Source organism: Pochonia chlamydosporia, chromosome 4, assembly GCF_001653235.2.
Source record: "Pochonia chlamydosporia 170 chromosome 4, whole genome shotgun sequence".
NCBI classification, from domain to species: domain Eukaryota; kingdom Fungi; phylum Ascomycota; class Sordariomycetes; order Hypocreales; family Clavicipitaceae; genus Pochonia; species Pochonia chlamydosporia.
Genome location: NC_035793.1, coordinates 1,068,478 through 1,080,625, shown reverse-complemented (window position 1 = coordinate 1,080,625; position 12,148 = coordinate 1,068,478). Strand labels below are relative to the sequence as shown.

The 12,148-nt window shown below is 51.1% G+C and overlaps 4 protein-coding genes across 4 annotated transcripts; all 4 read right to left on the bottom strand.

Annotated features, from left to right (window-relative positions):
* Positions 1–208: 208 nt before the first annotated feature.
* On the bottom strand, positions 209–1,618 carry VFPPC_14292 (hypothetical protein; the record flags this gene model as incomplete). Its single annotated transcript, XM_018292061.1, has 1 exon — positions 209–1,618. The coding sequence occupies one exon, from the start codon at positions 1,616–1,618 to the stop codon at positions 209–211; it is 1,410 nt and encodes a 469-aa protein (XP_018143237.1).
* A 1,389-nt stretch (positions 1,619–3,007) lies between these two features.
* VFPPC_15988 (hypothetical protein) lies at positions 3,008–3,648 on the bottom strand (the record flags this gene model as incomplete). Its single annotated transcript, XM_018293741.1, has 2 exons — positions 3,008–3,404; positions 3,473–3,648. The coding sequence occupies 2 exons, from the start codon at positions 3,646–3,648 to the stop codon at positions 3,008–3,010; spliced, it is 573 nt and encodes a 190-aa protein (XP_018143236.1).
* Positions 3,649–4,859: 1,211 nt separating this feature from the next.
* Positions 4,860–6,734, bottom strand: VFPPC_07750 (NADPH oxidase; the record flags this gene model as incomplete). The annotated part of the gene is made up of 3 exons (XM_018286561.1): positions 4,860–4,893; positions 4,952–6,466; positions 6,571–6,734. The coding sequence occupies 3 exons, from the start codon at positions 6,732–6,734 to the stop codon at positions 4,860–4,862; spliced, it is 1,713 nt and encodes a 570-aa protein (XP_018143235.1).
* Positions 6,735–9,789: 3,055 nt separating this feature from the next.
* On the bottom strand, positions 9,790–10,944 carry VFPPC_14291 (ubiquitin-conjugating enzyme; the record flags this gene model as incomplete). The annotated part of the gene is made up of 5 exons (XM_018292060.1): positions 9,790–9,929; positions 10,007–10,190; positions 10,339–10,368; positions 10,528–10,573; positions 10,901–10,944. 5 exons carry the CDS (start codon positions 10,942–10,944, stop codon positions 9,790–9,792), a joined length of 444 nt encoding a protein of 147 aa, XP_018143233.1.
* Between the last annotated feature and the right edge of the window lie 1,204 nt (positions 10,945–12,148).

Here is a 12,148-nt window from a genome sequence, read left to right as displayed (position 1 = left end):
TCTGCTAGTGCCATGCATCTTCCTCTTCCTCTTCCTCCACAGTATATGCTGCCATGCTTTTCCTATGTCACATCTTAATCCAGCATTAGCCTGTGATGCCCAAAATATGTTTGCCTTTGGGGCCCAGTATTCCACTAATTGCGTCTGCCATATTTTTTTGTTGTATTTTATTCGGTTCCTTTTTTTACAGTTGTGCTTCGCGATGCAATTATTTGAAGTGTTCCGTGGGCATCTCATACACCGGCCCGCTTTGATGGCCCATGACGGGTTGGCTATCAATCTCATGAGCGTTGTCACTATGCCATTTGGCAGCGGCTGGATTATCTGTGGCCATTTCGGCAGCCTCGCTTGTGTGCCATTTGGCACCGGCACCATCATTGCCCAGTTCGGCAGTTTGCGGTCTGGGTGATAGAGGGCTGACGGAAGCCGCAGTCGTCTCAGGCGTAGGGTGTCGTGGGAGTTGGTCACCAGGAGACAGCGTACCGCCACGTGAGGGATGTGTGCTGTTGGTTGTGCTGCGGGTTGGAGCATAAGCAGCACCGTACGGGTCGGGCTTGGCATACCCAGCACGGCCATCTCCCATGGCTGTTCCACGGTAACCTTCGACCTGGACATTTGGGAGGACCGGGCTGCGCCGGGGCGCCGTACCGGGAGTGGAAGTCAGGCCTTCAGACATGGGGCGAGAGTGTCGCGAACTGCCAGCGCCAACTGGAACCTCGGAAGAAGGCCCCAGCAAATCGTCGGGATCGGGCTTGGGGCCACGGCTACGTCTCCTGCAGAACCAAAGGAGAGCTCCAATGATGGCCAAGCCAGCAACGCCAGCTCCAACACCAATACCAGCTTTGGCACCCGTGGAGAGCCCATCGCTGCTACCGCCACCAGAACCAGCGCCACCCGTGGGAGTTGAAGTCGAAGTCTCAATAACACCGGTAGAAACAACCGTAAGCTTGGAGACAATGGTGCTTGTAACGGTGACGGTCGTCTTGGCATTGGCTTGGTATGTCTCAGTGACCAACGAGGTCGCATGAACAACTGTCGTGGTGGTAGACTTGACATTCTTGGTGACGGTCTGGAAAACGGTCGTAGCGCCGCTTCCGCCAGCCGTCACGGTAACGGTAGTAGTGATGATAGCTCGTTTCTCGATTCCAGGGTATCCGGCTTGAATGCCAGTAACTGTAGGAGCAGGGGTTGGCTCGGCATCAACCTGCGCAGGCCCATTGCCCAAGTATTCGAATGTGCCGTCCAGGCTGCGCTTCATATTAACAGTCTGCGTAGAAGTAACATAAACGGTCTTGGTGGAGGTGTCGCCATCGGACTTGGTGATGGTGGTCGTGGCAATGTCAGTAGTCGTGACGGTGACTGTTGTAACGGAGCTGGCAATAACAGTAGTCGTGTCGCTGACAGTGCTGCCACCCTCCCCAGTAACAGTAGCAGTTACAGTAACGGTAGTGTCGCTACCACCTCCGCCTCCAGAAGAGGAGCTGCTGCTGGTATCGCCACCACCCCCAGAGGTCGTACCAGGCGGTGGTGCGGTAGTTCCGCCATTTTGACGAGGAGCAAGTCGATTTGCCTGGGCACCGAGGGTGAGCCCCAGGACAACTGCCCAAGAGAAACGCATTCTGGGACGATTGATTCGACGTCGCCGAGATACAGTGACGCGATGGCCCTGGTGGGAAAGGGCGCCCGTTGAGTGCTAATCAGAGTTTGCCGGTCCCAAAGCCGGAGCCGTTTGGTGTCGTGGGAGGTATGGGCCGAGAAAAAAAGGGTCGTGGATCCAAGCGTCTCGACAATGGCTGCTCTCGACAAAAGAGGAGGCAACGAAGAAAGTTTAAGAAGGGTATTTGTTTTTGTTCGCGTGTATCGCACAGAATCTGTTCGCTCGGTGTGATCGACTCCGCGGTTGTCAATTCGGGGCAACCGGGTAAAGGGGAGTTCGTATTGAGATGGAGACAGTTGTGGTTAGTAGCAGCGCGATTGCCAGCCCAATTGGCAAAACACAAGTGAGGAAAAGAAAGCGGCCGGCTGTGGGAGCACTGGAAGAAATGAAAATAAAAGGGCCCAAAGAATAAAGAAAAAAGAAAAATAAAGGTGTGTCAAACGGACAATAGTTGGAGTTGAGTACTAAAACGAGAGGGAGGGGAGGGGAATAAAACCAAGCGACAGAAGTTGGGATGGATGGAAGGGAAAATGGATGACGAAGCCGACTGAACAGAGAAGGAGCGACTGTCCAGTTTGGCTGGGTTTGGACGGGATGGGACATGAGCCGGGCTGTGGGCTGCATGCTGTGCTGGTGTCTGCACAACCTGACCAGACTTGGACTTTGATTGACTCAATGTGAGGTGTCTGGTCTGGTGTCTGGTCTGGCCAGGTTTGGTGCACATGCAACCTACCAGCAGCATCAATGATTCTTGCGGCACGATGCAGCGCCCGTTCCAGCACGCCGTCACCGCTAACGGCAGACCAGTAGCGGGCCTCTAGTGCCAACGGAAACCTGGAGACCCGCCAGCCACAGGCACCAGCAACATTGAGCACGCTGCAGTCTCCTGAGAATTGCCCAGACGACAGCTCCACCGAAGTACCGATGACTCTGAAGCGTCGCACGACCAGTCCCAGGACAGGCAACGGGGCCACCGGGCTCAGTCAACCCCCGAGTACCCGCTACCACGGACCCAGTCGCCATCAGTCGGCGCACAAAGTCGCCACTACAAGACATCTGCCCCGGTGCTACGCCACGCCTCCATCACCACGAGTCACCAGTACATATACACACCTCGTTCAGGTCCCTCACATCACGAGAGCACAACAACAGCATTAAAACTCGCCCCAGTTACACGCGCCATCTCCACAATTGTCCCTGACTGAAAAACAGCAAAGACGAACAGCAAGAAAGAAAAAATACACTCAAAAATCGTCTAGACTTGCGCGTCCTTTGCGGCCCTCCGTGCTAGAGAGAAAGGCCTCATCTGTCGGGAAATGGATGTCTCACCGGCGGGAAACGTAACTCATCTCATCTGACGAGGAACACCAACAAAAACTTGACACAAGACAACATTGGGCAATAAGCTGTGCTAGCACCAGCCTCCTCGCGGCTCGAGCGCGAAGCACCAAAATCTGCGACAATATGCAGCAAAACCCCCCATCTCACCCACCACCTCGGACAATGAGGCAAAGCCAATTGAATGGGATTTCGACAAAGAAGTCTTGAGCTCACAATATTGAAAAGCCAGGTGCCATCAGCGACCCCGAAGGGACCAGAAGAAAAAGTCAATGGTTGGTCCTGTTGTGGATTAGCGGGCGAGAAATGCAGGGTTGTGGCGCAAGCACCGACACCAAAAGATGAGGATCCTCCAATACGAGGTTTTGATTTTTTTTGGTCATCCAAACCTGGCTGCCGAAGCAGGCGTCTTGTGGCATTTGGAGCTGAGTTGCGGTGTCAACTTTGTTGCCTTTTGGGCGTCATCTGATGTTCAGCCCTGTGGGATCTGAGTGAGCAGGGTTTTTGGTATTTACTGCAATCGCTGGTGATTCAAGATCAAGATGTTGGAGAATTGCAGTCAGTTTGCGAATCTGACGTTGTCCAAGCGCGGTGCTGTGACTAGCATTCTTGGGAGGCAAGTCTGATTCCATCAATTGATCCTTGTCTGCCATTCACTGCACGATCATACTCCGAGTCGCTCACCCGAGACCTCCGCCCATGATCTGACCAAAACAAAAAGCTAGACAAAAAAACCATCTTTATTCCTCACATCACCATTCGTAAAATCTCATCTCACCTAATCGGCCAAACTATGGAAGGCGTACTGTACAGCAAGAGGCTATCTGCATGCACTCCGCAGGAGACACAAAATTTCAAAACTCCCGATCCCAGCACCATCCCGTCCAACCCACGGGAATCCTCATCTCGCTCCATCTGTGCACCACAATCCACGCGAAAGGACCACAATTGTGGCAAACATCTGCAGAACACACAAAACGCGAAAAATCAACTCATCAATAAAATAACAAAATAAACCCTATAGTTACTCCGATTAAAGCCAACTACTGCTCTAAACATGTGGAAACTCCATGTCGTCAAGCCACAAAAATGGCTGCATGAACTTCTATTCTTGTCCATGGCGCAAAATGCACTGCCGCCGCCTCCCAGCAGAACCCCCATTTTCTAGACCTGACGGAGCGCCGAACGAACGGCCCGATATCCCATCTGAGCAAATGCCCATTGATCGCGAGAGTAACCCTTGCATTGTACCCAAGGAAAGCTTGGCGTTGGACATTCGGGGACTTTATCCTGTCATTACATCATTTTCAAAGGCCTCCTGTTGCCGAAAATCTCGCTGAGATTGGTGGCCGGACCGGCCGTCTCATGACCAAGGTGAGATTTACCCGCATAGGATCTGCGGCGCCATGCCATGTTATGCAGTACAGTGCAGTTGCAGCGTCAACGTTACTTCCATGGACCTTTTTACCTAAATCGTCCTGACAAGACGTCATTGGATATCTTAATCTATTTCGTGTACCCCTACCAAGATGCATCGCTGAATACATCAGGACCATCTCGAGAGTCATTCTCCCTTCCATGCGCATTATGCGACTTGACATTACCCGTCTTGTATTGTTCCCTTCAGCCCAGCCAGGGAATCCCGTATATACCTTCTCCGTGCTGTCGGCGTCCGGCGTCACACACAGAAACACAGCAAACCGTCTATGCTACTCTCCCGCTGCTCCCTCCAATGCCAAAAATTGGAATAATAAATGAAAACAAGATAACACGAAGAAGAAGAATCGGTGTTTCTGACAAGAGAAGACATCAGCTCGCTAATAAGATGCGGGTATAAACAGAACCATATGCTTTTTCGTCACGTCTAGAAATTTTCTTTGCCCCAAACAAATGAGAATCTAAAATCGTGTTAGAGTGCCACAACAAAAGCTTGCTAGTGCGGCGCATTAAACTTACCCAGGCTCGGTGTACTTGTTGCAGTATACATGTAGTGCACTGCCCAGACCCTTGGGACCACAGAAGAAGACACCAGCTTCTCCCGGGTTGTGAATCTTCCTGATTCCACGGAAGATCATGTCCCAGTTTGGCCGACCAAAGTTTGTTGGACTCCTAAGACCCGTGATGGTGTCCTTGTCGGCATTCGCATCATTGATCATGATGTTTGTTGCGTCGTCGGCTTTGATCTTGGCGGTCAAATACGTATGAATCTCTATTCGGTTCTCCAGATCCTGGGCCTCAACCGCAAGAAGGAGTGATCGAAACCACTCAAAGGATCCAAAGTCACGACAGATCCAGAAGAAGTACACCTTGGACAAACGAGTCTTCTTCTGCGGGTAGTTCATTCGGTACCAGATAGATTTGAGGATGGAAGCGAAAGGCGTGACACCAATACCAGCACCAACAAGTATCGAAACCTCGTACTTGAAAACATCTTCTGACGCTGACCCAAAAGGACCGTCAATGTACACCCGCGGCAAGACTCTGCGTAGTGCCGGATCAACACCAGCGCTATCCCCATCTACACCAACGACCTTGCTGGTATCCCCTTTCTTGCCCCATTCACAGCCCAGAGCTTTCGATACTGCCATGGTAAAGTCGCCTTGGCATCGCATGTGAATTGAGATGTAGTCCTCCTCCGGAGCGCTTGTAAGCGTGAAGGGGTGGTATTGCCAGAGTGAGACGGCTGGGCAGCAGAAGAAAATATACTGGCCTGCTCGGGTCTTGGTATTCTCCTTCTTGACCTGGATTTCACAGACTTGGCTGGGATGTTGGATAACTTTGGAGATGTACGTCTTGTGTCGGCCACGGATCTCACGAGCAACTCGCTCTGCCAGGTAGACAAAACCGGAATACATCCAGTATTGCCAAAACACACCAATCGCCGAGGCGCCGATGCTGGCACAAAACGGCGCGACATCTGGTTGAATCATGCAGAAGGCACCGTGTAAAGACCAGAAGAAAAAGAAGATGATGAACATGTGGTGTGTATACCAGAAGCGCTCATAATTTGCTCGGCGGGGTTTTTCAACAGAAGTCAAAACCATGCCCATCAACGCAACGAGCATCACGTATCCAGTCCATCCGGGTCCAGATGCGAAGTTGGCAAGGAGAAATCCATAAAATCCAAGGTTGTTCTTGGCCGCAACCTGAGCAAAGTTGTTCCAGTGGGCTATCGTGTGGACCCAGGAAAAGAAGACAATGGACCACGCGGTCGTGATGTGAAATGTTATGTTTTTATCGAACTGAATAATTCCGTTGAGAGGAGTCTGTCGCATTAGCGATATTAGTGTTCGGCAAACTGGGAAGAGAATGATGCCGACGTCGACATGCAAAACAACGGCTGATGATCGAGCGATAACAAATGTAAAGCCGAATATGTCTCTGGCGCCTTGCAAACTATCCTTCATCGCGTAATGGACCGAAGCGAATGCAAACATGAGTGCATGGGTGACCATAAAGACGAAGACGAACCTGTCCCTCGCTGTTAGTATCAACCGGCCTAGGCCGCCGTCTCGGCGTCTGATGTTGTTTTCAAGCCACTCTTCCGTCCCCTTCTCTCTCTTGAACAGACTTACACTCGTCTATAGCCTTCATTAATCATCCACCGATCAAATTTCTCTCTTGACGATAACTCTTGTTGTCTCTCTTGCGTCATCTCGCCGGACAGCAACATTCTCGTCAAGGGGGTCCATCTCGCACGCTCCGAGGGTCTTTCAGAGACCTCAGAGTAATAGCTCATCGTGGGCGGTGTGTTCTTCCTCTAGCTGAGATTGTCTAGTCGTCGACGAAGATGCTTCTCCTTTTAGTCGGGTCTACCAACCACCCCGATCGAAACCCAGCGATGTCTTGCGTTACTCGAGTGATTGTATCATAGATATTAAAAGAGGTACTGTACACGCCTGGTGTTCGTATGAAATAATTCAGAGCCTGCTGAAATAAGGGAAACCGAGACAATAGGAAACTCCAAATGTAATGACTGTGTGTTCTACGTTAGTCGCATCTTGCCCGTGTAGAGTCTGTGTTTAGAGTAGCAAAGAGTGCAATCAATGAAAACAGAAAGACAGGAGGCTGCCGCAATTAAAGGAAATGGGGGAAGCCAATGTGTTCCAAGGTGGGTGGAGGTTATGCGCCATGCTATGGACCGGGTTGCGCTTGAAACAGCAGACAACGGACAATGTGGAGATCATACCAATAGAAGAAGTGTTCGAGAGCACAGCAAGTTTGGATATTAAACAAACCATTTAGGATCTTCGCAACAACACAAAAAGTACTGTCCCGGAGGAGATGATGAGAATTCCCAAGAAATCTGGAAAAGCAGACGGAAATTAAATAAAACAAAGTCAAGCAGACATGTCTTGGCCAAAGAGCCCCGAGTAAGGTAACCGATTTTCAACTTTCACCGAGGCGAGCCACGCCCAGAATGCGACTAATGACTTTTCCATACGGTAGTATCATAATTCTCCTATGACTTATTGGACGCGCAACCGATTCAGAATCAGTGACAATTTCCTCTATGCCGGACCTATTAGCAAGCAGGTAACGTGAGTACCTATATCCAGGGGTATACATTCAGGACGCCCAACCTGCGACAAACTGGTGGATGTGGGGTCTGTCTAGGTGCGAATTCCGAAACGCCCTAACACCACAATGCCCATCTGTATTGGACCTCCTCTTTGACGGTGAGAGAATGTGTCGACTCTGCAGCAGCCAAGGAAACACCAAAAGTTGAGAAAAGCAACCCGTTCAAGAAAAATCGACTCTTGTCTTCAAGGTGTTTGGCTTAAGTGCCGTTTCTTCCGGCAACCTAAGTTTTTCATCATGTGCAGTGAGCAAACCAAACCCACCAAACCTGATGTTACGCACAGGCGGTGCGTGATGACTGAGCGCAGGAATTCAAGGCGCCACCGTACCATTGCCATTGAACCCGCTGCACAAGCGTCCGTTTCATCTTCGAGATAACAGCTGAAGCATCATGGCCTCAGAAGTGGGTAATGGCCTCATTTTCAGGACAACAGCGCCGCACATTTGCGTCGTATGGTATCTGCTGAATGTTCAGTATATCGAGCCATCGCCGCCTCGAGAGGCTAACTGTCAAGGAGCACCGGGAGGTGGGAAGCAGAGTATCAAATCGGGTCTGGTGAAACGTACGCTGTGACACGGCTCGTCGCGCATACCCTGTTGCGGCGCCAGCCAGGGCCCAATCCAACAGCTTCTCTTGACATTGCCACAGCTGTTATGACAATGGCTGTTCCTATCAATCGGTGGATGACAAGTCGCATCAATAGCTTGAAGCCCCAAAGCGGCTATTGAGACCGCCGTGATGGGTTCATGGCTCTCAAAAACAGCCCACTCTGTAACCTAATCTCCTCAACAACAATGCATCTTGCAGCAGCCACGCCTCGAACTGTTATTACCCGGAAATAAAGAAAGAAAGCGTCAACATTAATCTGACGACAGTTTGCTCAGCGCAGCGGTCTGCTGATTAGGTCCATCCCACATGCTGCGGCATGTTAGAGACTTGAACCCTTGTCTGTCACGGTAGTCTTGGCAATTAATAGCATCATCGACGCACCCTGGCAAGGATACCATGCTGCAATATAGGTAGAAAACCGGCTGAATCGGCAGAAGATCTTGGCCCCGTTCGACATTGGACGATTGTGACACTGGAGTCTCAACTTCGATTTGAATCAGGCGTTTTCACCTTGCCTGTTTACCTGTCTGACGGGTGCCGCGTTGGTCCGTGTGTCTCTGAATCGGTCCATGCCGGATGTTAGCTGTCGATCCTTGTGGTATGAAAACTGTCTAAGCCGCTGCGTAATCGGTGTTTGTTTGGCACAGAATTCCGATTTGTTTGACTACCTAGTAGGTATTTCAGAATGGAAAATGAGAAGTGAATTTCACATGGAGGGGCTAAGCCTACATTACCGACTGGAGGCAAGAGGTCAGTGAAGGAAGGAGCAGCCGAGACCAAAGCCAAGTGTGATGAGGCCATCTTCGCAGATCTCAAACGGTAAACTCTGGAACATGACCTTTTCAACAACACTTAAGACATTTGATACAAGTGTAGATGTTTGCAGCACTTCATTATCCGACGACGTGCTGTTTGAAAGGTATCGCGTACTCAAGTTCGAAATTAGACATGTGCTCCTAGGTGCACCGGGGTTTCCGGCACCGCCAATAAACTGAACGACCTCAGAATAGTAAGAGCATGTCGATACGATGGCAATGGACAATATAGATTTCGAAACTGAGGTGCGGCGAGCAGAAATGGAGCTTGTGACAACACTGGAACACAATCCAGTCTCTGCCACCCATCGATTGCATTCATGCCTCATGGCAAAACAATTCATTTCACACAGTTAGCAAGATCACATGCCGCACAATTATCACAGAGTCACGGGGCGCGGAGCGTGAAAGAGAGACATACTATACTACGATGCTCCAAAACATAATGCCATAAAAAAGTCATTGATGCAGAAGAAGGAAAACATAAAAAGCCCAGCCGCATGATATCCCTTTAATAGCTGATGTGTTCTGTCTAGTCTGTTTTGCAACCCCTCGGACAACAAATCCTCGCCCTCTTGTCTCGTCGGATACAGCTCGGCCGATACATCCATAGGTAAGGGCTTCTCGGTCGCGTCGCACATGACCCGCTTCGGCATCTTGCCACTATTTGTGAAGCAACTTTCATCTGGAAACTTTCCCCACGCTGGTTATCGTGCAAAAGAGAATAACGTCACTCTTCTTCCTCCCCGCATATCGTCCCCTATGTGGAATCATTTGTATATAGAGCCCTACACAGCGTACTTCCGGGTCCACTCCCTAGCCGTGGCTTCGTATCGGGGTCGGTCGGTCTTGTATACATGAGCAATCTCAGGCACAAGAGGATCGTCGGGGTTCGGATCTGTCAGCATGGAGCAGATAGAGAGAAGCACTGGTGACGTTTTTGTCAGCAACTTCATGTTCCACAGTCGCAGGAATAGCAGCCGACTATGTTTGAGATTCGCCTACCTTTGGAGATGGTAAGAGCAGGGCTCCACTGGTCTCGTAGAATGTCCAGGCAGATGCTGCCATTGGAGTTGATGTTGGGGTGGTAGATACGGGTGGTGAAGTTGACCTTGGGGGGCTTGAAAGGGTAGTCGGTGGGAAAGTGAATTGCAAGGAAGAAGACGCCGCCGGAGTATGGTGAGTCGCCCTAAGCAGTTGTGTCAGTGCTGGACGAACAAAGATGAAGTATAGAGAGATTATGTGACGTTTGTGACAGAGAACGCCAATGACGCAGGTACGATCTCTCAAGGCCACAATAACACTCGAGCCTCAATTTTGCGAGTCAGGCTACTTACCGGTCCCATAATTGTTGCTTGCCAGTGAAACTAAAATTATGTTAGCTATTCGATTCTACATAATAGCAAAAGTTCGCAGACGTCCCTGTCAGATGTCCAAGAGGGGGTCACTCCTCAGGATACACCGACAGGGCAAACGAGTCCGACCCTAAACATCAACGGGACAAGAGAGTTTCAAGCAATACGTACCAGGTCTTCGCCGACAGGGCCAGCAGAGCAAGAGGACGGCGGGTCACTGAGAAAAAGGAGTCAGCAATCCAGTTCGACTTCCAACCACGTTGCCAGCGGCAAGGCCACGGCGAGAGCCCAAACCCCGCCTGCAAGCCTCGCGAGACCACGACAGGCACCGCCAAGTCTCCCGGAAGCCGGCGAGACGGTAGCGAGCATCAAGCATCGACGTTATTTCGACGTTTTGTCCGAAAAACACCCCGCTCACAAGATGCCCCACCTCGCAGGTTTGGGCTGCAAAGAAGCGGCGGGTCATCAATCTCACGAGGGTTGCAGGACGGGGGGAGAGCCAACGCATCGCAAAATGCGGGAAGAGAATGAGGGAAATAATTACCGGCCGAGGTCAGTGAGCTCCTTGTTGATGCGCTTAAGAGCCATGGCTGAAAGTTTGTGAAGGGTATGTATGCGAGAAAAGAGTAGATCGCTAGCGGAGCAGGTCTGGTGCTGCAAAAAGTTCGGGTTAGTGGATGGAGTGTGGGAGAGAGAAAAACGCGGGACGGGCGGTCGGGAGAGGCGAAAGCAGGCAGAATGACGCACCTCTGCGAGTGGAAAACAGTCGGACTCGGCGGGGTTGCTCTGCAAAGGACAGAGCAGTGTTTCGTCGAGAGTGAGGGAATAAAAAACTGATGGCAGTCGGGAGTGTAAAATCGACGACGTGCGCTGATGCTTTGAGATGAGGATGCAAGAGTTTGGTGTCTCGCGTGGGTTGGTAGAAGAGTAGTCGTCAAAACGTGCTTCGAATTTGGGTATGTGGTGTATGGAAGGAAAGAGAAACCGCAGGGATCAGCCGGCGTGGTAGAAGTCTGGTCTTAGTAGGGAACCCCGTGCCGGTCTGGTCTGGTTGAGTTGAGCCTGGCCAGGCTGGGCGCTTGCCAGTTGACCTGACACCAGACCAGTTGAGACCAGACGACGCAGCCAAGCCATGGGCATGGCCACGCACGGGTCACTTTGGGCCTGGCTGGACTCAACTGGCACCTTGACTGGGCTGGGCTGGAAGCAAGGCGGCATCCAGTCTCATCCATGTCCAGCCTGTCTCTGTCTGGCTGTGTATGTGCCCAGTCCGGACATGGACAGGAAACCATTGACGCTTCAAGTGGCCAATGACTGGCCACCCAAGAGTGAAAATCCCAAGTAGACCAGTGAGCGTTCGCATGCGGCGACAACAAAGTGGGCCAGCGGGACAAAGAGGCCACACAGGTCGAGTCTGGCTCACACAGCTGAGGCAACAGGTACCAGACACGACACAAATACAGTCAAGTACGGAGTATAAAGACACCAGACCAGACAACACGCCACCCGAATTGTCAGCATCTTGATTCATCTGGTTCGACATTAATCATGCACAGCTTTTTCAGTGTCTGCATTCAGTGCAACCAATGGCACCCAGTGCTTGGGATTTGCAATGAACGTAGTGCCTCTGTACTCCGTACATTGTCACTCCGTTGTCCGACACCGCCACACTCACCAGACAAACAGACTCGTTCAGCCTCCTGGCCATCAATCGTGACTCATGGCGCTAACAGGTAAACTGGTCCTCTAGCCACCGTTGCTGCCCGCCCACCGGCAGATTGGATATGGAAAT